The 26887-nt window shown below is 52.5% G+C and overlaps 1 protein-coding gene across 2 annotated transcripts; it reads right to left on the bottom strand.

Moving 5' to 3' along the window:
• Positions 1-576: 576 nt before the first annotated feature.
• Positions 577-26839, bottom strand: LOC141927931 (actin-binding protein WASF3-like). Of its 2 annotated transcripts, XM_074835362.1 has the most exons (9): positions 26747-26839; positions 15076-15234; positions 13564-13698; positions 13271-13424; positions 12834-12951; positions 12453-12628; positions 11766-12032; positions 10929-11311; positions 577-10307 (listed from the first exon to the last, which is right to left on the bottom strand). In XM_074835362.1, the coding sequence occupies exons 2-9, from the start codon at positions 15206-15208 to the stop codon at positions 10150-10152; spliced, it is 1524 nt and encodes a 507-aa protein (XP_074691463.1). In that variant the 5' UTR covers positions 15209-15234; positions 26747-26839; the 3' UTR covers positions 577-10149. The 2 variants fall into 2 exon arrangements, with proteins under 2 accessions (XP_074691463.1, XP_074691464.1); XM_074835363.1 differs by lacking the exon at positions 26747-26839 and having other exon boundaries at positions 13564-13694; positions 15076-15157.
• Between the last annotated feature and the right edge of the window lie 48 nt (positions 26840-26887).

Genomic DNA, 26887 nt, shown 5'->3' with positions numbered 1-26887 from the left:
TTCATCTGTAAGAGTAATTTATTTTTATTACTGTAAATAAAACTGTTAAAGTGATTTGTCAAGAAGATATCCAAAAATAGGGGGAGGGGGGATTAAAATTAAAACATTTGAAGATCTGGGCTCCTGTCCCAGGTATGTGCCATATTGCGTGTGTCTGGTTTTATTTCAGCTGAAGTGAGGCTAGTACAGGTTTCTGCTTTCCCTCACCCGGGGTCTGTGTTTCTACTTGGATTGTGATGAGGTGGTTGAGGATAAGAACTGCTTGAGACATTGATTATGTGGGTTAGGAAGCGATGGCTCCTGCCGCCCAGAGCCTCCAAGCACAAGGATGGAGACTTTTCCATCAGCAAGCCATCCTCTGCCTCTGACTACCCAGGCGGTCAGGGATTAAATACCCATGGGAATTAATTGATCTTTGAGAGTTGGTTTCTCCAAATTAAGGGTTATAGAGATATCACAGCTTTCTGCTGCTGCTTCTGTGGCCTGGCCTCTAATAGAGAAGGGAATATGACAGGGCTGATAACTCACAGCAAAGGGACCCAGCAAGGGCAAGCTGACAAAAAGCCGAACTCAAAGCTACTTTAACCTCTTAAAATCTTTATTATTATTTTTTTTTTTTTAATTAGCACATGCATAAAGTGTCAACAGTTTGGGATTAAGATGACATCTTTTGAACAAATGTAGTTACAAGCGGTGCTTCAGATCATTCCAAGTTTCCTCTCTACACTGTACAGAAGAAAGCTTGTGTTGCAACCAACATAGTCCCTACCTTTCCATCATTGTGTCACGACAGGCAGAACCCACAACACTGGGGAGAAATACACTTGTTCACACGTAGCAACTGGGTATGGTAGATAGATACAAGCAGCAACATCTACTCACCTATTGACTAAGTGCACATGGTTAAAAGACCCCATTAGACAGTGAACATCTCCTTTTTTAATGTCAACTATATAATTATGTAAATCAAGTTATGGCCTGTAACAGGTGACACTCCCACGGGAGAGACGCCCATCTCCCATCAGCTGCTTCTATCAAACGGCAAGTCAAAGGAAATACGGGTAATACTTCTGCCGGTATTAAAAAATGAGCCTTTGGCAGGAGCAGAGGGGCAGCCCCACCAATGCTGAGCACTCTGGGAAGTCAAACACAAGGTGCCACTGGGCTGGCACCTCCCTGTCCCTGCCGTGCCACCCCTGCAGAACTGGAGCCAACCAGCCCCAGCCCTGGCTCCCGGCTGTATATATGAACAGCTGGTGCCAAAAGGGGAGAAAACTGCTTTTGAAAGGCTCAGCTCAAGCTGACTGCTCACAGATGCTCTACTTTAGGAGGATCGATTGCCCCAGTGCTCTGGGAGATCTCCCTAGCTCATAGCTGCTGAGTTTGGGTAGTGCAGAGGGATTTCTGGGGTGTCTGAGGTGCTCCCAGCCTAGCCTGAGCTAGCTTGATCCCTGGGCTGCCAGGGGAAGGGCACAGGAGATAATCCTCACCTGCCTGCAGTGCCCCCAAAACAACGCTCCTGCAGTGCCTGGCTTCACCCAGAGGTGCTTGTGCTCCTACTCACTCTGAAGGTGATGGAAACCTGGCAGTGAGATGACTCCTGTCCTGCCAAAGCAGCTGGCATTGCCCCAGTGGCCCTGGGCTGGGGCAGGAGGAGGAGGAGGAGGAAGGCTCTCCAGCCTGAATGCTTGTCCCACAGCAGCACAGTGTACATACCCTGGAGCAAACCCACCAGCACATGCGTGTCCCACAGCAAAGTGATGACGGGGTTCATCCCCTCCCTGCACACCCACCATGTCCTCTTGGGGACTGTCCCCATGCCGAAGGTGCAACATTTGCATGTGCACTCAGAGACGTGTGGTTGCTGGAGCAGGTTTTCCTTGGGTTGGCCAAGATTGGAGTAAAAGCTGCACCCAAAACTACTCCTGCACAGCTGCAGGGGTAACAACAGCCCATGTGCAAGGAAGGACAAATACCAGCAGATACCTTGGGGTCTGGGCAGGTCCAAGTTTCCACCCAGGTGAGGATAGGCTGAGCATCAGAAATGCTTGGAAATGCCCTGCCCTTCCCCAGATGGGTGAGCCCCCCGGCCCCATGAAGCTCCTTGGCAATACAACGGGGACCTCCAGAAAAGGCACTTGTGTCAGTAAGGAGCTGCCCTGCCGCTGCGGCCCCACTGCTCTCCTGATGGGAACACTGGGTCTGAGCCCCACACATGACATGGCACAGCCAAAAGTGGAGAGGAGGAAAGTGCCAGCAATGCTTCAGCATAACCCAAACTCATGCCTGGAATATCCTGTTTCAGATTCCCCCAGGCAAATCAAGTGGCCCCAAAATGAAGGAAGCCTATTAAGATAGGGAGCCATCAGCCCTGAAACACTTCTAAAAATGCATTTCAGAGAAAAAGGTTTCTTTTTGGTGGGGATTATCTTTCTTTTTCCTAATCTGCTCTGATCTGAGATGAAAGGCACCATAAAGAGAGGCCCCATTTGTGGAAAACTGGCCAGAACTAAAGGTAGACCTGAAACATCTCAGTATAAAAATAACTTTGGTGGGGGTGGTGGTGAGGGGGGGTGTCAATGCTCATAACAGTATGATTTTGGGAGACCTGGCAGGACTGTGCCAAAGATGTGCCTGCTGCCAGCAGGAAATCAACAACTTCTCAACATGCATCACAGTAACTTCATCAGGGTCCAAGTCTACTTCATTTCTAATGCAAGATTTTTATGCTTGTTTTTTTCATGGCAAGAAGTGACTTTTTATGGAGTAAGTATTCCCAGCTGAGACATCAGGCACACACAGGTGAAAATCAATGGGATTTGAAACACTTGAGCTGGGATGGGGCCTTCAGGGACAAAAGCACCTCCTATGGTGGTATCTCCTTGTTGCACTGTGGGCTGATATGCTGCTTGCTCTGTTCTTAAATGCGCTTTTCTTAAGAACTGATTTTTGAAAGTGGGCATGGTAATAACTGCTCTATTTTTTTGGTGGCTAACTGGGAAGCAACACTGGGTTTGACTTTCCCTCAAGGTCCAGGGGAAGGAGACAGAACAGATTCTTCTTCTGGAAATCACATGTAAGTTGTTTGGTTTTTTGGGGGGTGGTTGTTCATTTTTAGATTTCTTAACTGAGCTATCCCAAATCAAAGAATAACTTCTAAATTGTTCACCTTAATGCACCAGCATGGTTTACACACTGTGATTTTGAACTACAAATGGTCTGGAGGAGCAGGTTGTTGGAGCTGCTGCTTTCTAACTACTGAAATACAGCTGTAAGAGCTGCATGTCCTGGTTTTCTGCAGTTAATTCACATACTTCCCTCTCAGATGTTTATTCTGCAGTATGCTTTATCTTTATCGTATTTGAGGGTCAACACCAAAATTGGAAAAGGGACAGTAAAGCTAAGGGAGGACACAAGCAGGCTGCCCTGCCTGATGGGCAATGCTTTGGGGCTGTAATCTGTTGGGACAGATCCACAAGTAGCGGTGCTGAAGGAGGGGAAAGAGACAGAACTACAAACATGCTGGGTTTGAAGAGATGCACCTCCACCATCCCCTGACCCAACACAGGGTTACGGACAGTGATCCTCTCTGGCATTTGCTTACCTGCTTCTCAAAGCCCTCCCATGGTAGAACCTCTGCAACCTGTTTCAGAGTTTCTCCATTCTTACCTTAAGAAAGCTTTCCCTGAGATCTGATTTAACTCCTTTCTACCACAATTCAGTCCCATGACTTGCACTTTAGTCCAACACATGCATGATGAACAAGTTTATTCTCCCCACTGCCCTTTGTGGCTTTGCACAGGGTTTTACCTACCTGAGGCTTTTCCTGTACAGAGTGGTGGGAGCACAACCAACCTAAAATGCCAGGCTCTTTTCTTTCTGTTTTGTCTTCTCCTCTCTGCGCTCTTAATACTTTCTACACAGCCAAGTGCTAGAACTACCAGGCTCACAGGCCCCCCAAACACAATGATGAACAGCAGATTTAAGCCTGTTTCTGCTAAGAGCAAAAGACTAGAGAGGGACCTCTGGAAGGTGGCACCTGTGGCAAGGTATCTATTAGGAGAAATGCCCATGGGAGGGCAAAGTATCAGTGATCTACCATCATATAGTGCTAGGGAGGTGTCTGTGGCCTCAGGGCTCTGTACCAATGTAAGACAGACATTAATATTGATAATGTCACATCAACATTGCCTTCAGGGGATGCTGTGGCCAAGCATGTCACATCCAGGTCTTGCCTGGGGATTTCCTGCAGCAAGAGCCCATCCCTTGCTACAGGCTCTGCCTCAACCTAGTCACAACACCAGGATGGTGTCCTTGTTTGGGAATATCCTGGTGTCCTCCCCCCACCCTGCCTGTGGGCATGGCACTGAAGGCTTTGGGGCAAACTGAAGTTCTTGACTGTGGGTTTTTTCCTTCCCTCCTCCAGCAAAATGCAGGCACAATTCTCACCTGGAACAAGCGGAGCTTGAGTGAGTGATCCTAGAAAATCTGGAGTTTGTTAAAGGAAGATCAGATTCACACAAAAAAAACTAAACCTTTGACTCTCCAGAAGATTGAAATACTTCTAAGTCTAGGCTTGCGTATAAGTGCCTGAGCTAGAAAGGCATCACATGAATTGCACGGGCAGCTCTAAGTGTCCGCAGGTAGCCACAGTGGTGCGTCTGGGCAAGTTTCCTATTGCGTGCATGGCCATCCCAGAGGAGCATAGCCCTGTGTGACATGTGGGGACCGTTCTGAGGGCATGGTGACCCATTCAGAGACAAAACCAGCATGTCTTGGTGCTCCTGTACTTTGCTCAGGCACTTTCGTGTGGGGATAGTGGAGGGGCAGGAGACCCCCACTGCTGCCATCAGCAGGGGGGGATGTGGTTGTGGTGCTGGTTGTGGAGTCACCTAAGGAAGGGACAACAGTCCTCAAGGTGCTGCTGCCCAGTTTGAGGGTAAATTCATGGGTGAGTGAGCATTTGAGGCTTCTAAAGTGCAGTGCAGGTTATATGGTCTTTGCTGTAAACTCCTCAGGACAGAGTCCTTGCCCTTTTATTTTTTTCTTTGTAAAGTGACATCTCAGCTGGGAAAACATTATCTCTAAATAACTACTACTACTACTACAGGAAAACAGGAATCATGGTGAAAGGAACAGCCTATGCTCCCCATGTCAGCACCCCATGATGGGGAGCACTTCCTGTGGCTCTCCATGGTCCATCCACAAGGAAACAGGATGGTGCTTCTGTTGGAAATGCAGCTCTGGAAAGCACTCTCCAAAATACTACATCCAGTGCTACAACCTGCCTCTCTCCAAGTGAAACTTCCATTTATTGTTAAAGCTGAGGTGTTAATTCAGGCTCTTCTCTCAGGGGAGTCTGCAAAACTTCTGTTCAGGCTGTTGGGTGTCTTGAAAGGAAGATGGAGATGTAAAAATTGCTGTGAGGAAATCTGAGGGCTCTTACATGAAGGGAATCTCTGGAGAATCCTGTTCAGCCTTACATTTGTCACCAGAAGAAAACCTTCCCAGGATAAAATAGCTGCAAAACCAGGAGCTCTCAGGATGTGATGCTTGCTCCTCCCTAGGTCTCTGCCTAGGGTGGAAAGTTAGAAGCTACCAAATCGCTCCTCCTTCCTTCAGGACACTGATCGTCTAAGAGCCACCAGCATCAACAGCCAGCTCCAATGTTCACTCAAAATCCAGGGGACACCGAGAGTGCAATGCCAGAACGTGAACACTGCTCGACTTCCACCAACCTTCATGAAACTTGAGCAAGACCAGACTTCACATCTGATGTAGCCCTCACAGGCAATGACTGGTGTACCATGGGCACGGTGGTCCCCATAATGTCCCTTTTGAGATAAATCAGATGTCCAAGATGTTCCTGATGGACCTCAAGGACTATACCAGAACCACACTGGCCTACTTACTCTTCCACTGACTGGCCCAAATAATTTGGATGCACACAGAATATACTCCCCCCTGTTGGCAGTCTTATTTATTATTTTTAGTCTATGCCCATAGACTAGCAAGTAGGAGAAAGCAGATAAAATGGAAAGAGGAACTCCCTCAGGAGATTGGTTGGTCTCATTAAATGTTTGGCCCTCTGTGATTATCTGTTGGCAATGAAATGTCGCTGCTATATTTTAACATGGAATGTGATACCTTTAATGTACAGGAGAATCTCCTCAGCCCATTTCTGGTACACTTGAGAGAGGAGAAATTCAATCATCTGTGACCTGGATTGTATTTTTAATGGCTGCCAAGCTAGATAAAATATTTAAATATTCACTTTTATATTGGCCCACATGAGGATTTGAGCATTTCAGGTTGTGTAATGCAGCATGGCCTAATTTTGGAAGAGTATATGGAAATAGGCACATATGTACAAAATATTGAGTATGCAGCATATGGGTCAGCCAGTGTTAATCAGTATGGCACAACCAATTCCAGCAGACCTAACTCAGCTGAGACTAATCAAGGAGTTGGTGTTACTTATGTTGGATTTCATAGGTCACCTGGTCAAAAAATAGATGAATGCACCTAAAATTATGATGGTAATCCTCAAATGTGGCTGAGTCTCTAAAGCAAAGGCACTGAGGATGTTGGCCTGCCAGCAGAGCTGGCCTTGCAGGAACGGCTGTATCATGAGATTGGGGCACTCGGTGCCACCACGTGCTCGCCTGCCTCGTGGTGCTGCCAGGAGAGAGTTGGGAAGAGCAAGGTGTGCTGTGATCAGACCAGAAATGGGTGTCTACAGCCCATGCTGACTATACAGGTTACTTCTCTACCAGCTACACAAGAAACCTGAGCAATGAGCTCTGATGTAGACATCTCACTGGGGAGAGGCTACCTGTGGATCAGCCCTGGCATCAAGACAGCTTCAGTGGAGCTGAGGCAGTTCAGATCCCTGGAAGAGCTGGATCATGACATCTTCAAGCAGTGGGCAATGCCAGGAGGTTATGGTCCTGCTGACTTGCTTTGGAGTCAAGCATATGAAATGGGCTTGTGTTATCAGGGGCTGGGAATTTCCTTAAGCAGAATACAAATAGTGAGGATGTGCTGGGATGTCTGAAGAGGATAGGATGGTGTAAGAACATAAAGGTGTGAGGAAATGGGGGTAAACCTTGCTACCCACACCCCTGAGGCTCCCAGCTGTGCTTCTGCTCTGCAGATGTGGCCTGTGCACAGGGAAGACAAGGCTTGATTGTCGAGCGCTTTGCCATGCAATGGCATTAACCCTGATAGCACACGTTGACCAACTGCTGCCAATCCCAAGCATAGCAAAGTTGCTGTGAGGTGACAGGGAAGGGGGAAGCTACAGGGACAATCCTGACTTGCCACACACCAATGAAGTCTTACCAGAATTATCAGAGTTTCATGTGACATACACAGAGCAACTAGTGCATGAAAGAAGTGACCCAGTCTTCTAGGAGAACTCGGCTCATCTCCAGTTCCCACCAGGATCAGCTCAGCTTCACAGAATTTGGACAGTCACAGACCTGAGGGATGAGCTAGCCCCGCATGTCCCAGAGCCCCTTCCCTGCCTTCACGTGCTGGTGGGACTCATTGGCTCTGCCCAAGCCCCAGCTAGGTCCCCACAGCTGACTCTGCAGCCCTTCAACCACCATAACAGGCAACAGCAGCTCCAACAGTCTTCTGCTACTCTCTCCCTCTCACAAAGGGTTATTACTTTTTAAATTTTCCAAATAAACCCAAATTCTCTTCACATACAGAGTATCATGATCTTGCCTATATTAATAACACTCCACAATAAATACTGCCAGGTGACTGCTTAAATGCTCTGAATTTTTATAAGACTTTCTTCTGAACTTGCTCCAGGCCCAACTCCAGCTGCCTTGCCAAGGAAAGCCTGTTGCAGGCATCACAGGGGTTCTCTGCCTGGGTGGAGATGCTGGGCTTCAGCCTCTGCATCTCAAGAAGGTCATCATGAGAAACAAGAGCTCTTGGTGAGCACCAAGCATCAAGAATTTCCTGGTCACCTGCAGTACAGCATGTCTCCCTGCCTCCTTTGGTCAATCCCGTTTCCTTGGGTTTTGCAGATGAGCTATTCCATGTGTCCTATTGCTCTGCTGCTTCTTGCCTGCCCTGCCTGTTCTGCCTGCCTGCAGCAGGAGTTTGGCAAAACAGGAGGCTGGGATTGATCTGTACAGCTAATCCCATACTGCCAGGTCTTCCTCGTGGTGGGAGAGGCTGCCCCTCAACAGGCAGAGCGGGACCAGCACCCAAGCAGCTTAAATGGCATCAGCACTCTTGAGATGGGGAATTCTGGGGTTAAATCTGAGGATTTTATTTGCAGTTCCTGTCTAATAATCAGCCCTACTGAAGTCAGGGGGAGCTTCCCCTATGGAAAGGGGGGCCAAACCTGGGGACATGGCCCATGGTAGGGCATCCCCCACTAAACCCTTCCCCAACCACCCTTGCCATCTCCCACAGCCACACTGCTCCTCTGTTCAATCCCCCAGTCAGCACCACAGCTCGCAGCCCAGATGTGGAGATGGGGGAGGTGTCACATCCAAGGGACAAGAGACCATTTTGTGCCAGTCAAGGGAGGGCTTCTGGGGATATTTCTCAGCAGCTGGGCAGGGAGGTTCATTGCATCTCACCATGAAGGGTTTTTCACCAGGGGGAAAATGAGCAGATGCTCGACGCATTGTTCAACACCAGCATTTCTCAGGATGAATTTAAAGATCAGCCTTTGAGCCTTTTGGGTCCCAGCCATATCCTCCCATCTCCTTTACAGGTCTGGTTGCTTCTAGATAGTCAAAACACTACTTTGTAGCCATCAACTACATGGCTACTGGGAGAGCCAGGAAGGTGGGCTCAGAGCCCAGTTTTTCCCCGAAGAGACGCAACATGGAGACTCAGTTTTCCCCCATTCAGGGACTTGTAGTATATGGGAACACAAGAGTGGACCTCGGGACACTGTGTCGGGCAAGTCCACGGCTGGTTCTGTCCCATTTTCTGCTGGTGGGGAACCTCTCCCAGCTCTCTGCAGGCTCTTACTCCTGACTTGTGATATTTTCAGTATTCCCCACCCCTCCACGCTGCCTTCCCATGCCTCCTCCCTTTGTAGCTGTGTGAAAAGCCTTTGATGAATCATGCTCCATTTTGACAAGCAAACTGGTATTTTCAGCGCTGTGGCAGGGGCTGAGCTCTCCAGACTCCCCCACCAGTGCTTGCCTGTGGGGTAAGGGACAGGGCAGGATCAGGCCAGGGGGAATTAGTGCCTGGGTCTGAGTTGATCTCAATTGTATGGGCGCAGTTTGTGGGGCTGCAAAGTGCAAGTTGAGAGTTTACCTAAAAGCAGCATTTTGTCTAATTAACTTTTTTTCAAATAACACTGAAATGGTGTAGCACTAAGGCCAAGGGGAGCTGGGTTTGAGAAGATCCCTGGACACCTCTGCTCCCTTACCAGCAGCCCCTTTCCCCCCGAGGACAGCACACATTGCACCTTTCAAAGCCTAGATAAGCGCCGTGTCTCCCTACCAGTTGCACAAGCCTTGCCTTCACCCATTTCTCCCAAAAAACTGGTCCTAAGGACAGAAACAGGCTCAGGTCACCAACGCCTTGGTCTTCTCCAGGGAGTGACAGCACAATAGTGACCACCCCTACGCGACTGCCACAAAACATGGTGCATCATTCTACAAGGAAGGAGGCTTCTGCCCACATGCAGCTCTGCAGGCAGCAGAGCATTGCCAAACCCAGTGCCTGGCCATCCCTGTGTGCCCATGGTGGTACCAGCTGTGCAATCAGGCTTCTTCTCCAGGAGCTTCTCGTTAACACATTTAACATCTAGCTGAAAAAGCACTACTGCCTCTGAGTTTCCCTTCTCTAGCAAAGCACACTCAGGGCCAGTCTCTGGTCTTTCTCCAGGTGTAAATCTGGAGTAATCCTATTAACCTGCCTTCAGAGCATTTTTGAAGTCATTAAATGTGAAGGTGCTGCTAATTTCTGGTCTCACTGCCTCCGAGGTGTATCCTACCAGTGCTGCTGCTGCCCGAAGGGTTTTTGACATAGTGTAAAAGCAAAGCTCCTGAACGAGAGAGGCTGCCCGCGCTTGTCGGCATCGAGGGTTGGGGAAGGCGCCTATACACACCTGGTACGGAGCTGGGGAGCTCCGCGCCAGCCCAGCCCCGGGGCCCCTCAGTCTGACCACTCGTTATCGTCCAGCTCGGAGTCGTCATCGGACTCACTGTACTCCACCGCAATCCGGCGGGACAGGATTGTCGCCACGTCATTGCCCACAGGCTCTTTTTTGGCCTCTTGTTCCCATTGCTCCTGGACTTTCCGGAGTTGGATTCCTGCGGTAGGGAAGGGGATAAGGCTTTAGGGGCAACATGCCCAGCACCTGTGGGTACACCCACTGTGCAGCATCCTCCCAGTTAAAAGTATTGGCTGAAACGAGATGGCTGCAGCCCTCTTGCAGGAGGATGCACACAATAATAAAGCTATATGAGATAATAATGCAGTGTATGTGATTATAAAGCTATATAATAGAATAAAGCCCCTCTTCTGCTTCCACTTAACTGAAGAGGTTGAACTTTCTCAAAGGTTAAATCTACCATTTGACCTGAATATCTGCAGGAAGGGGAAATGGGAGAAACCTTGGAGCACATCATCCGCTACAGCCTGGAAGGTCATGTGCACAAGAGCCGCCAGTCATCCCTGTGGGGCTCTGTCCCACCTCAGGTGATGGATTTCCCCCACCTCCCTCTAACCCCCTGCACTGCATTTCCTTCCCTCCTCAGCTCCCACCTGGGTGCCACCATCTTCACACATCACTTGGCCGCCCAGGGCTCATCTTGCACTCAACGAAGTCAACACCACCCAACTCTATGCCAACAGGTATTTTGCCACCATGGTGGCAGCACTTGGGGACCCACCCCCCTCCCCTTCCCGCTGCTGCCACCCCCACCACTCACCCCTGCGGATGGCTGCCAGCAGGTCGCTCCGGGCATCGCTCATGGGCATCAGTGGGATCTGCGGCTTCCGGGGCTCCACGGTGGGGGCTGGTGGTGATGCCGAGTGTGCCGGCGAGGCAGCGATGGCAGGGGGCCCCGGGGGTGGTGGTGGGGGTGCCACCGGGGGTCCCATGGGGCCGGCCTGCGGCGGGGAAGCAGAGTAGGGGCCAGGGGGTGGGGGGGGTGGTGAGGGTGCATAGGAGGGTGGGCCGGCCGAGCCAGGGGCCAGCACAGGGGGAGCCGAGATGGGGCTGTCGAAGGCAGTCTGCGCGGAGGGGATGACGGGTGGTGGGGGCGGTGGGGCGGGCGGCACAAAGTACTCTGCCATCGGCACTGGCTGCGGGCTGCAATGGGAGGGCAAAGGCATGTCAGTGGTATGAGGAACAATGGCACCCATCACCCATCCCAGGCACCCACCACCCATCGCAGGCACCAACTGGCTGAGCTGTGGCTTGGTTTGCTCTGAACTCCCGTGTAAGCTCTGTCCTAGGGTCATGGAGGTGGGGGGGCTCTGCCAGCAGGACGGGCTATGGGGCATGTGGTGGTAGGAAGGCAGCCAACATCCCAGGGGAAATGGTCCCCTCTATCCACCTCGTCCCTGTATCTGGGATGAGGTTACCCCAAAAGTGCTCCTGACTGATTTGGCCTCAGGTCTCACCAAGAGTTTCAGACCATGGCAGCTGTAGAGGAGGGCTCTCCCCACTACATCAGCTCAGAAATGGGGTTCAGGCCCCCACCAAACCCCCTTTCCCCTGGGCATCCCTCTGCCAGGAGAGAAGAGGCAGGCCAAAGCCCTACCCGTAATCCTTGACTAAGTGAGGTCTCGGCCCGTTGAGGATAGCCTCGGGGGGCTGTGGCACGTGGGGCTGCTGGAGGCGGTTGAGGCTGTTCTGCCGGCTGCCCGCCGCCGGCGCTGGGCGGTAGACGTGCTCCTGGGTGGGGGCGGCTGCCAGCACACCCTCCTTGTGTTCCGCTGGGGCCAGGTGGGATGCTGGAGCCAGCAGCTGTGCGGGGTGGTTGGGGCTCGCCGGGTATGAATGGTCAGCCACGTCTGACGCGTAAGATCTATGACACAGGAAAACCCAATGGTTGTACTCCTGGGAGGGAGGTCGGCTGGGTGGGGGGAGTCAGGGGGACATAGGTTTGGGGTTTTTTGGGGTTGAGACAACAAAACAAAAAATGGCCACAAAAATATAGATGTACAAGAAAGCAGAGAGATAGCAGAGGGGAGGAGAACACCAACACAGCTGAACAAGTCTCTTCCCTTAGCTGCTAAATGGAAAGTGCTCTGACTTTATCCCAACATCAAGGCTGCTCCTGAGGTACAGGATACAACCCAGGGGGCACCAGCTGCCCCTGAAGCTACCACGGATTTATAGCTAATCACCCCAACCCTGCAGTGGGCAACACATCCCCCCACAGACGGAGAAGAAGAAAAAAGCAAAGGAGAACCAGTGAGCTAAACATGTAGTAGGTAAAACCTGCCTATTATCTGGGGACAGTGATCCTTCCGATGATGCCATGTGATAGGGGGATGGTGAGAACCTGTTATCGGGTCGAAACTCTTTATCATACGCCATCATGTTCCACTCCAGGCGCCGGTTGCGGGCTTTCCTCACTTTCTTCACCTCCCGGGTAGAGTCTTCCACCAGCCGCTGCTCCTGGGGACACACACAAGCCGTGGCTCCATGTTCAGCCCGGCTCCTCTGGACCATGAGCGGAACACAGGGAGCAACGCCCAGTCCCGCAAGATGCACCCACCGCAATGCGGGAGGAATGTGCGGGATGCACCAGGAAGGTGACCGTTCCCCAGGTCCCGGCCAGCCCCAGCTCCCGTCCCCCCACTGTCCCCCGCCGGCCTGTTACCTTCTGCCTGCGCTTCTCCTTTCTCTTATCTTCTGTTGCCTGCAACATTTTCTCCTTCCATAAGTTGAAGAAGTATGAAGGGTCGGTGTAGAATTTGAGGCCGTCCTTTTTGTCATCCCTGGGGGGTTGGGAAGGGAGGAGGAGGGTTATCAGCCACAGGAGAAGACCCCCCTTCCCCTGCACAGGGGGATTTGGTACAATCATGGCCATAAGCTGTTGCCCCACCATGAACATGTCCAACACAGCAGTCACTATCTGCAATACCCCTGCATGGAGTCCCTCATCCCAAGTGACCTACATAATGGGGATGGTGGCACAGCAACTGGAGAAAACAGCCTCTCAACCTTTGCCAAGCAGCAAATGAAGTGCACCCCCAATGCCTCTCCGGGAAAGGGCCCCCTCAGTCTCCCCAGGCAGCGATGCACCAGCCACCCTACCTGTAGGGCGTGAGGATGTTGAGCGGTGGGGGCTTGTCACAGCGCTGGTACATCTCCATCACGGGGTTGGGAATGGAGTTGCGAGACACGACCTGCTGGTTCTGCACTGTGGAGCTCTTGAAGGCTTTCCGCATGTTGATGTCCTGCAGCGAAACTGGGGGCACAGGAAGGAGAGGGGTTGCAGGGGTGGCTTCAGCCCCCTGAACTGGGCACGGCAGAAGGTCTGGCCCCAAGCACATGTCTCCCACCCACTTGTACCTGGGTGTCACCCCAAAATAGCCCCAGCTCCTCACCTTCCTCCACGGTGGAGTCCAGCTGTGTCACTTTGATGACCAGCAGGTCCACCCTCTCCTGCAGCGAGTTCATCCGCATGTAGAAACTGTTAGCTTCGTTGAACAGCTCGCCGAAGATGTCCTCCGCGTGCCTGCCTGGCAGAGGGCAACGCGCACCCGTCACAGGCAATGGCAGGCAGGCAGGCAGCCCTCTCCACACGCCTCCCTGCCAGCTACGTGGGGCTCTCTCCCCAGCCTTGTTTTTTTGGGAGCTGAGCTTCATCCTCTCCCAGACCTGGCAAAGTGCTGCATAGAGGGAGGGGAGCACAAGCCACCTGCCCTTCTCTGCACATGAGCATCCTTTTCAGCAAGACCAGTACCATGGGAGGCACCAAACCATGGTGGTGCACATCCTAAAAAGCCTTTGGATCTACCAGAGCAGATGCTGGCAAAAATCTACCGTCACCCCTTGCCATACAGCATCACCCACAGAAGCCCAGCCCTGAAGGTGGAAAACTGAGAGCAGGGCAGGGGGGAGAGTGCTACAGCAGGGAGAAGCCACAATTTGTTTCACTAGCAGTTATTTTCCTGCAGCGCTCAGTGCATCGCTATGATAGCTCTTCATTACAGCTGTTATCATCACAGGGCTGAGCAGAGCCTGGCAGAGCATTGCTGACACCTGCAGGCTACAGCACCCATCCCATCCCAGCGCCCGTCCCAGCACAGCACCCCACATCCTCGGGGTTTCCTCCAAAAACACATATCAAACAGCTCCCAAGATCAAGGCGCTTTTGATATCTGCTCAGCCTGTCACCAGACTCAGCCATTTGTATTTGATTTCCTTTTCCCCTGGATGAGGTAGCATGGCCTGAGAACCCATGGGTGCTGGTCATGCAAGCCACCACACTTCCAGCAGTTCCCTAAATACAGGGTTTATTTTTCTGCGAGTATTTTAGAGAAGAATCTGGTTCTGGAAGGAGGAAAAGGAGGGGCAGTCCTGAAGAGCCTGCGCTTCTCTCTCTATTTTAAGTCAATATTCACCAGTGAAATAGGTTGCCCCTATTAAACCTTCACACTGGTGTGTGCAGTGCTCTTGTCAGCCCCTTTTCTGCTGACATCAGTCCCAGGGCAGGAAGACAGCTGAAGATTTAGACCTTTCATATAGATCTCTCTTTCACATGAAGCTCTAAGATTGAAAAGAATAGGTTGGAGTTTTTTTAATCTCACCTGACCTTCCTATTTCTGGCCAAGTTGAGAAGCAAGGGGCTCGTGAAGGCTTTCCATCCCCCACTACACAGACCAACTATGGGAGGAAAACGGGTCTTAAAACTGCCACCAAATTCCCACTTCAGGCTTGGCCCTGAGCATCCTCCTTTTTTTATTAGCTGGATAATTTCCACTGAATTAGGGGTGGCTGCAACCTGCACAGCTCTCATGTAGCCCCTGTTTCTTGGAGCAAGCAACTTCAGCGTCCCACCATCATCCCACCACCCCATCCCCATTCTACATCAGGGTCACTGTGCCATGACTTACTGAGGCTGCCCAGCTGCTTGATGATGGCAGCCAGAGTGCTGTTGGTGACACACTCCAGCTCACTCGTCACCCCCTCGGGAAGAGCTCCCCGGCATAAGTGCCGGGGCTCGATATTCCTCTTCACCAACGGCATGCTGCCAGCGAGCCCTCACACCTCTCCTGGGCAAAGGAGAAAGAAAGAAAAAAACCAAAAACACAGCTTTTGCCATTTACTCATTTTTTTCTCCTTATTCCCTCTGCTCTCTGTCCAGGGGACTTGTCCTCCCCACACCAGGATACAGAGGATGCAGCCCATGCAGCTTTTGCACACAGGGGATGATCCATGAGTGAAAGCCTCTGGATGTCTATGAGTCCATGGATGCCAGGATGGAGGTGAGGACCATGTTGGTGCCCTGTGCTCTGCTGACAAGCCACCATGCCCAGGGAGCCTTTCCTGCTTACCTTCCCCGAGCTGCGCTCAAACCAGGAGCAAACAAACCCCCACGTGCTGCAGCCCTTCAGCCGGCCCTGAAAAGCTTCATCCAACCCAAACAGTGGCCAGAAGCGAGCAAGCGCTTGTAATGCCATTATTTCCAGCTCACTGCAAAGCTCTCTGGGGTTTTATTTGTGCATGCACTACACCGAGGCAAGCTGCTGCTGCCAGCTTGCCCCTGCTCTCCACAGCATTCCTGTGTGCCCCCTGCTCCACTGCCGTCCCTGACTGCAACAGGGATGGTTCATTTTCTATGGGGCTCAAGGGGATGTAGGGAGATGCCCGCACCCAACGGCCTCATCACCAGCAAAAGTACCCATGGGAGCTGGCAAGGAAGGACGAAGGATGGGCACAGTGGGGTGCGGGGGTGGTGGGGGCAGGTTTATCTGCTGACATAAAGGGTGAGTGGTGTGAAACAGGCTGAGAAAGGAGAAAAAAAAAAAAAAAAAGGAGCATTTATTAACCATGGTGGTGTCCCCTGGGGCACTGCAGCCTGGGACTGGGACACGGAGAGGCACAAAGCAGACAGTGACCCCACAGACTTGCACAAGGGGGTCTTACGTGACATGAGTGCATTGGGCCTCAACTCCGCTCCCAGTGCAAAGGCTTTAGTTGATGGCTTTAGCATTTAAATCGTCGTGAATTGGATCCCAGGTTGATAAGGACCGGAGAGCACAAACAGCCTTCCCAGCTTCCGAATGGAGCGAGCTGAATCGCCCCGTTTCACATCCCAGGCACCCCCCAGCCACCCCATCTTTCACAAAACCCCACTCTGCTTTGGCAGCAAAGGAAAACCAGCTTCCGAGCAGAGCCTTTAATAGCTGGGAGCGGAGCAGTCGGGCACTGACAACGGAGCCAGCAATTCTGACCATGAACGGAGCCAGAAATCTGCAGAGTTCACATTTTTTGGCCCCGGGAGCGTTAGGCAGAACAGTTTCCCATTGATAGCACCCGGCCAGTGCTCCCGTCCCCCAGCCAGCTCCTCCACAGTTTTCAAATGCAAATGCAAGCTCCCTCCATGAAAGAGTCCAAAACTTGTTTCTAAATCATTCATATCGAGCTTCCCAAAGGGCTGATTGTGCTCCCAGATCTGTACATATGGGGAGGGTGAATGGCTGGGCTCTGCTCTGCCCCAGGGCAATCAGGGCGCCGTGGGAAGAACCCCAGCCCTGAACCCTCCTTAGGGTTGCACGATGCTTTGGGCTCAGAGCAACCATGGGTCCTGCAGCGCTTCCCAAAGTCACTGCACATGGATGGCAGGGCTGGTACTGTCCCTGGCTCCCAACAAAACCAAGAGGCTTCTGCCAGCTGGTTATTTTTCGGCTGAGAAAACTGTGCCGCTGTTTGCAGGGGGGGCTCTGGATACCTGCTGATGGACATCTGCTCTGACCATGTACAACTGCTCTTTCTGGGCACCCCCTGAGTGCCTCCTGGGCTGCATAAAGAGATAAGCAACACTGGCAGCTTTACCTCAAGCTTGCTTTGAGCTGGTTTTATGTGTCACCCCAAAATCCACACTCAGAGGCTGAACCCCAGCATTTCACCACGGGGGGTTTCCCCCTAAGGGGCAGCTGCAGGGATGGGGGGGTACAAGGCAGAGTGGTTAATGAGTTGCTTGGGCTCAGCAATTAGAAAAGGGGAACAAAGAGCCATTCTCAGCATCCGTCTGGGACACAGCCACCAGCACCCGGGGCTCTTTGTCCCCACGGAGGGTGCCTAGGAGGAATTGGAGCCACCCGTGCCTCCATCCCCCATAGGGACCCCAGAGGGGAATGATGAAAAAAGGATTTGAGGTCTGAAACTCTTCACAGCAGGGACAGACTTGAAGAGGGGCAGAAGGTGGGTATGTGGTCTGATAACTGCATTTGAAACCATGCCATGGGAGAGCATTCCTGGAGAAGAAAGATCCACTTAATCTCCCCCCAGAAAGCCCTAACAAGACTCACACCTTGCAGCAGAAGAAACCAAGGAGGAGTTAGGCACATATTTTAGGCTTAGGGTAGCTGCGACAAGCAACTTTGGCCAAACCGTAGGAAAAGCTGCTTTTTAACTTCCCCAATTAATGGCTGCTAACAGGAACGCAGGGATTAGAAACCCCTGCCATCCCCTTGTGCAGTAAGTGTCATCTCAAGCTGCTGTAACAGCATCCCTTGTGCACCAGTGGCACCAAACCTCCAACTTCTGAATTGAAAACCCAACTTCTGACCTAAAACCCGCAATCTCAAGGCCTGTCCCGACTCAGGGGACCAAAACACTTTGGGTGGGGATGGGCTACACACGACACCAACTTAATTTTCTTGAAGGCACACCTGGCTGACACCTACCAAGAGGCTGTGCACAAATCCTGAGGACTGGCAGCTTGGCCCAAGCCCCAGTGAAGGGATGCTCAGTTATGCCCAGCACTGCTCCTGCTCATGCTGATATTCTGGGTAATTTCCAAGCCTTCGAGGGGGTGATTTTGGTGGCAGGTCCTCAGACCTTCAAGAAAGGGCTCCCACAAGCAGGGATTCACTGAGCACAGAGGTGACTCCCAGGTGAAAGGGGGAAAAGCTCAAACATGGATAGAGTTTGGCCAAGAGCAATTCATTATTTTGTCTATATATATGGCCATACCAGACCACACCTCAGTGCTCAGCATCACAGGCTATCACCAACGCACAGTGTGCACCAGGCTTGGCAGTGACCAGTGCGGCACCCCCAGTACAGCCCAGCTGGGCATTGCCATGCCAAATTGCCATCTTCCCATGGGCACTACTTGATGGCCCTGAGCAGCCTCACCTGGAACCCACCCCCCACCCATGGTCACAGAAGGTTATTTAAGCTCAGCTGGGGTGCTAATCCTGCCCTGAAGGATGCTGCTGGTCTCCAGTCCTGCTCCTGGCCATGCCTCACTAGACCTCACTCCTGTCCTAGGTGAGTCCCTCAGGTGGGTGCTAGCGCACCTAGGGGGGCAATTCCTGGGTTTGGCACGATCTTCAGGGCAGGCACTGGACCTGTGTCACAGCCTTGTCTTTGTCCCCAGCCCCTTTGGCTCCTGCCTCCTGGTCACTTGATTCTGGGTGCATCTGCAGACCCTGCTGCCTGCTCTGCCTGCTGTTCACTGGCCCTTGGGTGGGTGATGGTGAGCTCCTGTGCTGGGGTCACCCTGGGCTTCCACTTGCCTTCTGCCTGTGGCTGCCAGCCCTGCTGCACCCCAGCAAGGGCAGAGGTGGCAAGACTGGGGCAGTGCCTTGCCTGCAGCACTCACTTAACACACGCTGAGGTGACCCTGTCCTTGCGCTGCAAGAGCACAGCTGGGGCGGGAGCAGCTGGGGTGTTACCTTAGTGCTGCTGGGGGGGAGACAGGTGGGAGGTCTGGCCTCGGTGTCCATGCTCATGTTGGACATTGGAAAGGGTATTCCACCTTGCTGGGCTGCTCCAGGTTTGGTGGAAGGTGGAAGGCAGCCCTGGGCTAGGCTCTGCTGCGAAATGTCTGCTCTGGCATGGAGCGTGCAAAAACAAGTTCCTAAAGCCCTTCCTTGGGATACATGTGTCTCTTCTCACTTTTGATGGGTGCTTGTAGGTGGGGATGAGCTCTTGCCCTCCCAACCCGCTCCTGCCCTCTGTTCTGACTGCAGCTTAGGAAACAGGCCAGTCCTTGAGGGTTTGGGTCTTTCTTTCCTCTCTAGCTGAGCACACCTTAGGAGAGGCAGCTGATGACTCCTAGGTGGCAGGGAGACCCCAGCCAGCAGCGCTGCCCTGCCCGGCTCAGCACGGTCCCTCCAATCCCACCCTTCAGCTGCTTTGGGATAACCATGCAAGCCCCCATGATGCTTCATCTTCCAAGCCCCACTCAGGTTTAGGTGGTTATATGGGCTTTTCCAACCATCCTGAGCAAGGTTTGCCTCTCTTATTTATTATGCTATGGCCTTAGTTTCTTTAGGCACTGGCTGTTCCATGGGTGCAGGACTCAAAGGTACAACTTCAACCAGCCAAACTTTCTTGCAATGACCTGAGCCTTCCTGTTTCTCTGCACATCTATGGGGTGTTGTTGTAGGGTGAGCATCTCTTCTGCTGGGTCTGGGAACATCAGCCAGATTTTGGTACTGTTTACATGGACTAAAATCCACAAGGTTTTATTGTCTCCTGAGTGGAAGAGGAGCTCTCAGTGGGATAACGCTGGTGTCAGGCTGCAGGAGGAGGAAAACAAGAGCCACAAACTCAGCAGGAATTTTCCAGAGGTGGAAGGTGGGAGTAGTGGGACCAGCTGGGGGCTTCCTGGGAGCTGCTGCCACAGTCCAGGCACGCTATGGGGGCTCTCCCATCACTTGTCTTCTCTCACTGTCTGTTGAAAGAGTCGATAACTCTAAATCTTGCTGTACAAAGCACTGCAGGCGAAAGGCAGTGGTGACAGCCACAGCTGTCAGACCAAGAAGAGACTCGCTGCTGCTGATGGTAACTGGAAAGCGCCCGCTTCTCCATGGCATGTAGCCGCTTCCCCAGCTAGCACATTGCAGCTTCCATAACACATCTGTCAAACCTCTTCGGCATCTCGTCGGGGCAGCGGCACTGACTCCCCTGAACTGCCTGTGCTCTGAGAGATGTATCGGGGCTGCACAGCCCAGTTCCCCACCCCCACTGTCTAGCTCGGGGCAGCTCACAGCAGGCAGTGCATGGGACTGTGGGCTGGCTCACAGCCCTCCCCAGCCTGCAATGAGCCACAGTGCTCCCCATGGCCACAAATCCACCCCAACACCTGCTGTATCCTACCCAAGCTGGGCATCAGCTTGCAGAGATTCAGCCTCCCACCTTCTTTCTAAACAAACAAAGGAGCTTGGAAGGGAACAGTGTCCACTTCACTGCTGCCTCAGCAAAGATCAGCTGAGATGCCCAGGCAGGGGAGGTGATGAGACCAGAAAAGAGCTTTATCTTCTGTCCTAAGAAGCTGATTTCTCCCAAGGACCAATCAGCAAATTGACCACAGCATTCCAAACCCCGGAGCTGCTGGTGCTACTGAAGAGCAGCCCCTGCTTTCTCAGGCTGTGCAGAAGAGCACAGGATAAGCGCTGCCCCAGACCACAACTGCCAGCCCCCGCGTCCCTTCAGACCAGACTGGCAGCATGATTTGTAGATGCTGGCTCACAGGTGACCCCTACAGCTGGTTCCTTCCAGATGTCATCCTTCATCTCAGCAGCCATCACATCTGGCAGCTTAAGTCCTTGGGGTCCATCAGGGGCAGAAAAGCAGCTCTCCTTTTGCAAGATGGTCCAAAAAGTGGAGCTTTGTGTCCAGCCACTGCACCCTATATTCTTTGCAATAGCTTTTCACGTACATAACTGTCTCCACACCTCCACTGTGCCCCCAAACCCACTCGCCCTCTCCCACTGGGCAGGGGATTGAGCTGTGACTCGCAAAGCCAAGCTGGATTCCTACAGTGGGGTCCAAAGTGGCCTGAAGGATCATGCATGCTCTGTATGGCTCTGCAAGGAGGGACAGGCTGTGTGACATGTTTCTCAGGTGCTGGCTAATCCCCATGACAGACGTTTGGTTTGGTAAGTGCCTGATACCTGCAGTCTCAGCCCCAGTGCCCTGCTTCATACTGCATGAGAGAGGAGAGAGAAGTCCCACTGCTGCCACCCTCCTTCACTGGGCCAAGGTGGGACAGAAGGCAATTCTGGGGTTTGCTTTCTATGGCTGGCTGCTCCCTGCAGGAGAAACCTGGATTGGGAATGGGGCCATGGCAGAGATGAGCAGAGCTGGGCTGGGAAGGATATCCATGTTGTACACCAGTGGCTCACAGAAACAAATCAGTCATTGAGGTATCTTCAATACCTTGTGTGACGGTATTGAAGCACAGCACCCAGCCGGCTGGACAGCGTGTGAAGCAGCAGCTGAACTTGTACAAGCTGGCCAAGGAACCCTAATTCACACCCACAACGTGGGTAAGTGTGAAGTGAGCACAGCCACGCCAAATGCCTAAAGACTGGGAGTTTGGGTCAGTCCCTGCAGCTAAGCCCAGTTCTGGGCCAAGCTTTAGGGCCACTCCATTTGCTTGCAATCACAGCTCTTACCGGAATTGGGCTCCCCTGGGCGTTGCTGAGCCCTAAGGATCAGATGCTGTCAGGAACTGGAGGCTTTTGCAAGGGAGCAAAAGCTTTGGTTGGATGCCAGGAGACAGAATAGTGCAAAAAACCAAAGTAGTATATTGAAAATCTAATATCCTTGAACAAAAGACAAAAACACTTACAAAGTAATATCAAAAGAACAAGAAGTGCCAGATCTTGCAGTGCCTGTTCAGGACAGCAACATGTGTTTTGGCGCAGGCACCCTGGGAACAGAGAGGTGGTGAAGGGCTGCAGGGGCAGGAAGCAGGAGACACAAGGCAGTCCTGAAATATTAAAAGGAGCAAAAAAAAAGCCGACTCTGGAGTCGGGAAAAGGACAAGAGGCGGAGGTGGCACTCAGCTGGGCTCGTAGGTACGTGAAGGAGCTTGTCCTGTGGAGTTTGGCAGGACAGATATGGTACAGGAGAAGGCTGGGAAGAATCCCCAGGGTGTGCAATGTTTCTGAGCAGACAGAAGTAAGTGGTAGCTGCAAAACCAGCAGGCTTTCGAGCTGTCAATTTGTGGAGCTCTGCCACAGAAGATGTTGGAAATCTGTGCAGGGTTCAAGGACCAACAGGACAAACTTGCAGAGGACAGACAGAGCCACCAGCAGGTACCTAATGGTTTAGGGGCAATTTCTGGCTCAGGTGGCCCTAAACTGCTGCTTCTCAACCTCAGATGTTTGGCTGATGTGGGCCGTGAACAGCGTCAAAGGGAGGGCAGAGCATATAGGGGCTGAAGCTTTGCTGTCTCAGAAAAAAATCAACCAGCAAAAACTGTGCAGGTGGCTCTTTGCAGTGCAGAGAAACCTGCTTGCTAGAGCTGGACCAGATCTGCTGATGTATTTCACACAAAATGGAGTGTGATCTGCACTGCAAGGACTCGTTGCTCTAATTTATGAAATGCATCTGCGACCAATTCTTAATTTGTTGTTAGCCCAAATGACTGTGAACACTACCAGCATGACAAATGTCATTGCTTTGTGTGAAGCTGATAATCACTCCAGAGCTATTGTCCAAAGGTTAATTAAATATATTAAAACCGTCTGGATCTCAAGCATTCCCCTTGCTTAAAATAAACCAGAGGGCAGATCTCCAGTGAGTAAATTCTCATGATTACACTGAGGCTGATGGGCATGGGAGAAGCAATGCCACTGCCTGCCCCCTCCTTGAGACCTCTGCATCCAGAAGGAGTCTGGCTTTACAAATGGTCTGGTGCCACAGAAAGCATCCCAGTCTCGTCCTGAGCGAGAAGGGTTAGCACATCTCACAGCAAAGCACTGGGTGGCAAAATGCCTTGGGGACTGAAAAGCCGAGGGACATGGGATGCTGTTTCTGGTCCCCCATCTGCAGGCTATTGGCTTGGGAGAGGCTGCAAGCCAGGGCTGTGGACTCGCTGCTTCTGCAGCATGTGTGAAATGAGTTGAGAGGTCTCAGCCCTGATCCTGGGTGGCACAGGAATATTTGCTGTCAGCCAAGAACAGATTTGAGCTAAGCTGCAACTGCAGGGAAAGGGTCAGGCCTTCCAGCCAAAGTGGGGAGGGAGCTGGACATCTGGCTGGCCCTGGGGCAGAGCTGCATCGCTCCCTAGATTGGGGCTGAATTGGTGACCTGTGGCCCACCGGGAAGGCACATCGCCCACCCCGGCTGGGAGCTCTGCCCGCACCTCTCCTCCGGTCCATCTGCAGCTCTCCTCCTCTGCTAACTCAGCCAAAGGCAGCTCCACCACGGCTAACAACTGCCAGGAGGCTTCAGCGAGCAAACACTTCACAGCAAAGTGCAACATAACATTAAATCACAGCTAAAAATATTCCTAAAGAGTTTTATTAGTAAATGCCACACTATTTTTTTTTTCTCCCTTCTACTGCAAAATGTTTCAGCTCTAGGAACAGCACTTGACTAAATTGCCTCTAAATCACAAACGCCTCTGAAGGCTGGGCTCCGCAACACCAACCTTCGCCAAAAAGCCTGCTTAGGAGGATGCCATAAATGTAACTGCCTCGCTACCTTGGGGTTAGTATAAAAAGCTCGTCCTGCTGCGTGTCTGGTTTAAAACATACAGGCTCCTGAATGCTTTTATCTAAATGGTGGTTCTTTACAGGTATGCAACTAGCAAACACTGTAAACTGGCAAGTGGGTTTTCAGGCAGTTGTTTTCCCTAGGTTTTAGTTGATGTGGGTTTTAGGTTCTGTCATTTGATTTTCCAGAAACGGGGAGCCCTCAGTGCCCCCCAGCACTGGTCAGGGAGCTGAGGGCTGCTTCATCGGGTCCTTCCCATCCCACAGAAGCTGCTGTCAGCTCCCGGACAGACCTGGCACCACCACCACCTTTTGGCTTCATCTCTGCTTTGGATACAAACTAAATCCATGCAAATGCAATGCCCCAGTACTCTAATGCCAAAGGGAGAAAGGGGTGGAAAAAAAGGTGTGGATGAAACTATGCGTGACCCTCCTCCATCATTCTTCAGCTGCTCGGCGTGTGGCTCCTGTGCTGGGACCGCCTGGGAGCAGCGATGCCTACCTTGATCTTCAGAGGAGGAGTCAGGGGATGGGGCAGTGGGAACAGCAGCACAGATCCCGGCTCTGTTTTGGCTGGAGAAGATCCCTGCTGGCCCAGAAATCATGTGTTGTTTTTAATGACTCTCTATCACCAAAGGAAAATCTTCAATGACTTTTTTTTTTTTCCTTTTGTGGTCAGCTCATTAACAGAAGGATCTCTTTTGCTCATTGGCAGTTTGTGTGAGCAGGACGCTGCTGAACAAACCAGCCTTATTCTCCCCAATATAGAAGGCGCTTTGATAATCCCTGGAAACCTTCGGCGAACAGCAAGGGTCCTTCTGGAAACCTGATGCTCGCTGCCTTTGGGAACAGCCGCAGGACCAGCATCTCCAGCCACAGAGTGCTCCCAGCTAGCTCAAAAGCGGTTCCCTGCCGGGGCTGTGCCGTGTGCCCAGGCGGTCCCTTCCCAGGCTGATATTGCTGCTTCGCCCACCAGTGCTGTACGTGCAGCCCTACAAAAATCTGGGTGGGATCTGGGGGAGTGGGAGCAGCTCCTGCCTGGGAGCCAGTTGCATCCCCTCTGCTCACCGAGATGTGCAAAACGCTGTGGCTCTTGCCTGTGGGGTGCAGCTCAGAGGGTGGCTTTTTGGATGAGCAGCTCTGCAAAAAAACATTCTTGCTTTTTTTTTTTTTTTTTAATTTTAACACTTTTGGCTTGAGGGCTGTTGTTCATAACTTGTCAAGATCTTGGCATTCGCAGCTGATTTGTCATCCACCATAAAATGGAGGATGAGCATCTTTGGTTCAGAACTGGGCCAAGGGAGATGACAGCTCAAAGCAAAATATGCTTCATCTCGAGTTTTCTCTGTGGGCTTCAGCTCCTCGGGAAAGGAGCGGACATTTGGGGTCTAAGTTGCATCACAGGCGTTATGTGTAAGAGCCCTTAGCATGCTCTGTGTTTGCGACAGAAAAGCACAGTGCACATTAACCTTCTAGCTGCCAGAGGAAGTTTTGCTGGACCGATGCTGTCTTCAGCCTCCCCTAATCACCAAGCTGTTCAACCTGTCACAGGGGATGCTACCAAGACACAGAAATGCCATCAAATTATTTTCTTTTTTTAAATGAAACTAGCAACCTCTCTAAAATCCAGGCAACGAGATGCAGCAAATGAGGGGTGTGCCTTGGCACGCTGAAGTTTTGAAGATGAATTATTAATTCTGCCATTGCTTATCTGCCCATACATCCAGGTCCTGCGCTCCCCTCCTCCGGCTCGTGTCCGGCAGCGTATCCGGCTGCTGTAGGCCAGGCAGCCGCAGACAAAGCAGCCACAAACTACACTAAAAAGCATCTTAATCCATAGGTATTTTATCACGCTGACACCACCACGAGGCAGCAAGAACTCGAGTTTTAAGCGATAAAATTAAAGCTCCCTGCAAGTAGCTGAATCACCGAGCGTGGAGGCCCAGGCTCTGCACGCCTGGGGGGAGGGTGCCTGCCTGCAGCCTGCCTGTGGGGGTGCCCCGGGCTGGGGATACACTGGGGGGGGGCCTTCAAACCTCAGGGAAGGCCCTGGGCTGGGTGGGGGGGGCATGCATAGCAGGTGCCACCAGGCTTCTGCCCTGCTTGGCCCTGTCCTCCCTGCTTCCCCAGCCTCACACCAGGCTGCAGCACCTCAGCCCCCCCAGTTCCCCAGCCAGGAGGTGATGAGCCCTGCCCGATACTGGCTATAGGTTCCTCTCTCTGCACAGGTGACCACGGGCCCAGCTTATCCTTCACAATGATGCAAAAATGAAAAGCAGTGGTGGATCCTCCCTCCCCAAGATGCAAGGATGTAAAGTGATGCCCTCCCCCCACAATGCAAGGGTGCAAAGCAGCCGGGTACCCCCCTCTCCATGCAAGAGTGCAAAGTGACAGCACCCCCTCGCCATGCAAGGGTGCAAAGAGGCCTGACCCCCCCTCCCTTGCAAGGTTGTAAAGCTGCTAGGATTCCGCACAAGATGCAAAGCAACGCCGCCACCCCCCATGCAACTATGCAAAGAGGCCCAGAGCACCGTGATGTAAATGTGCTAAGTGATTTGGGGATCCTCCCCGTCCCCCGTCCCCCGTCCCCCCCCCCGATGAGAAGGTGGAAAGCAACCTGACTCCTTCCCCTCCACGGAAGGGTGTAAAACGGTGGAGGATCGCCCCCCTCGCGACGAATATGTGCAAAGTGACAAGGGACCCCCACGCAAGGATGCAAGGCAGCTCGGACACCCCCCTCCTAATGCAAGCATGCAAAGCGACACGCACCCCCCCTCCCACCCCCCCCCCCATGCACGGATGCAAAGCTATGGGGGACACCCCTGTAATATAGGGATGCAAAGCGGCCCGGACCCCCCCATGCAAGGATGCAAAGCGGTGGAGATTCCCCCCCCCATGCAAGGATGCAGAGCGGTGGGGGATCCCCTCCATGCAAGGATGCCCTCCCCAAGGATGCAAAGCCATGGGGGACCCCAATAAAGCGCCTCCCCGATGCCCCGCGATGGTGTGTCCCCCCATGCGAGCCCACACATGGAGGGGGGGGACACGACCCCCCCACCTTCCCCGTGTCGCATCAATTCCGCATCCCTCCCTCGCTCACCTCCGCCGGCTTTTGGGGGCGGGGGGGGGTCTCCCCGCGAGGCTGTGCAGGGCTGCGGCGGCCGCCGCGCTCCCCGCTGCGCGCCTCTCCGCGCCGCTCCGCAGTGCGCGCACGGCGCATGTGCCCCCTCCGCCACCGCCT

Source organism: Strix aluco, chromosome 10, assembly GCF_031877795.1.
Source record: "Strix aluco isolate bStrAlu1 chromosome 10, bStrAlu1.hap1, whole genome shotgun sequence".
In the NCBI taxonomy this organism is placed as follows: Eukaryota; Metazoa; Chordata; class Aves; order Strigiformes; family Strigidae; genus Strix; species Strix aluco.
This window is presented reverse-complemented; position numbering and strand designations above follow the sequence as displayed.

Excerpts from the sequence above, each read along its gene's own strand:
- LOC141927931 (XM_074835362.1), bottom strand. The coding sequence starts at position 15,208 with ATGCCGTTGGTGAAGAGGAATATCGAGCCCCGGCACTTATGCCGGGGA. Across the intron at positions 12,952-13,270 it reads AACATCCTCACGCCCTACAG|GGATGACAAAAAGGACGGCC; the intron begins GTAGGGTGGCTG and ends CCAACCCCCCAG. Across the intron at positions 10,308-10,928 it reads GCTGGCAGCCATCCGCAGGG|GAATCCAACTCCGGAAAGTC; the intron begins GTGAGTGGTGGG and ends TCCCTACCGCAG.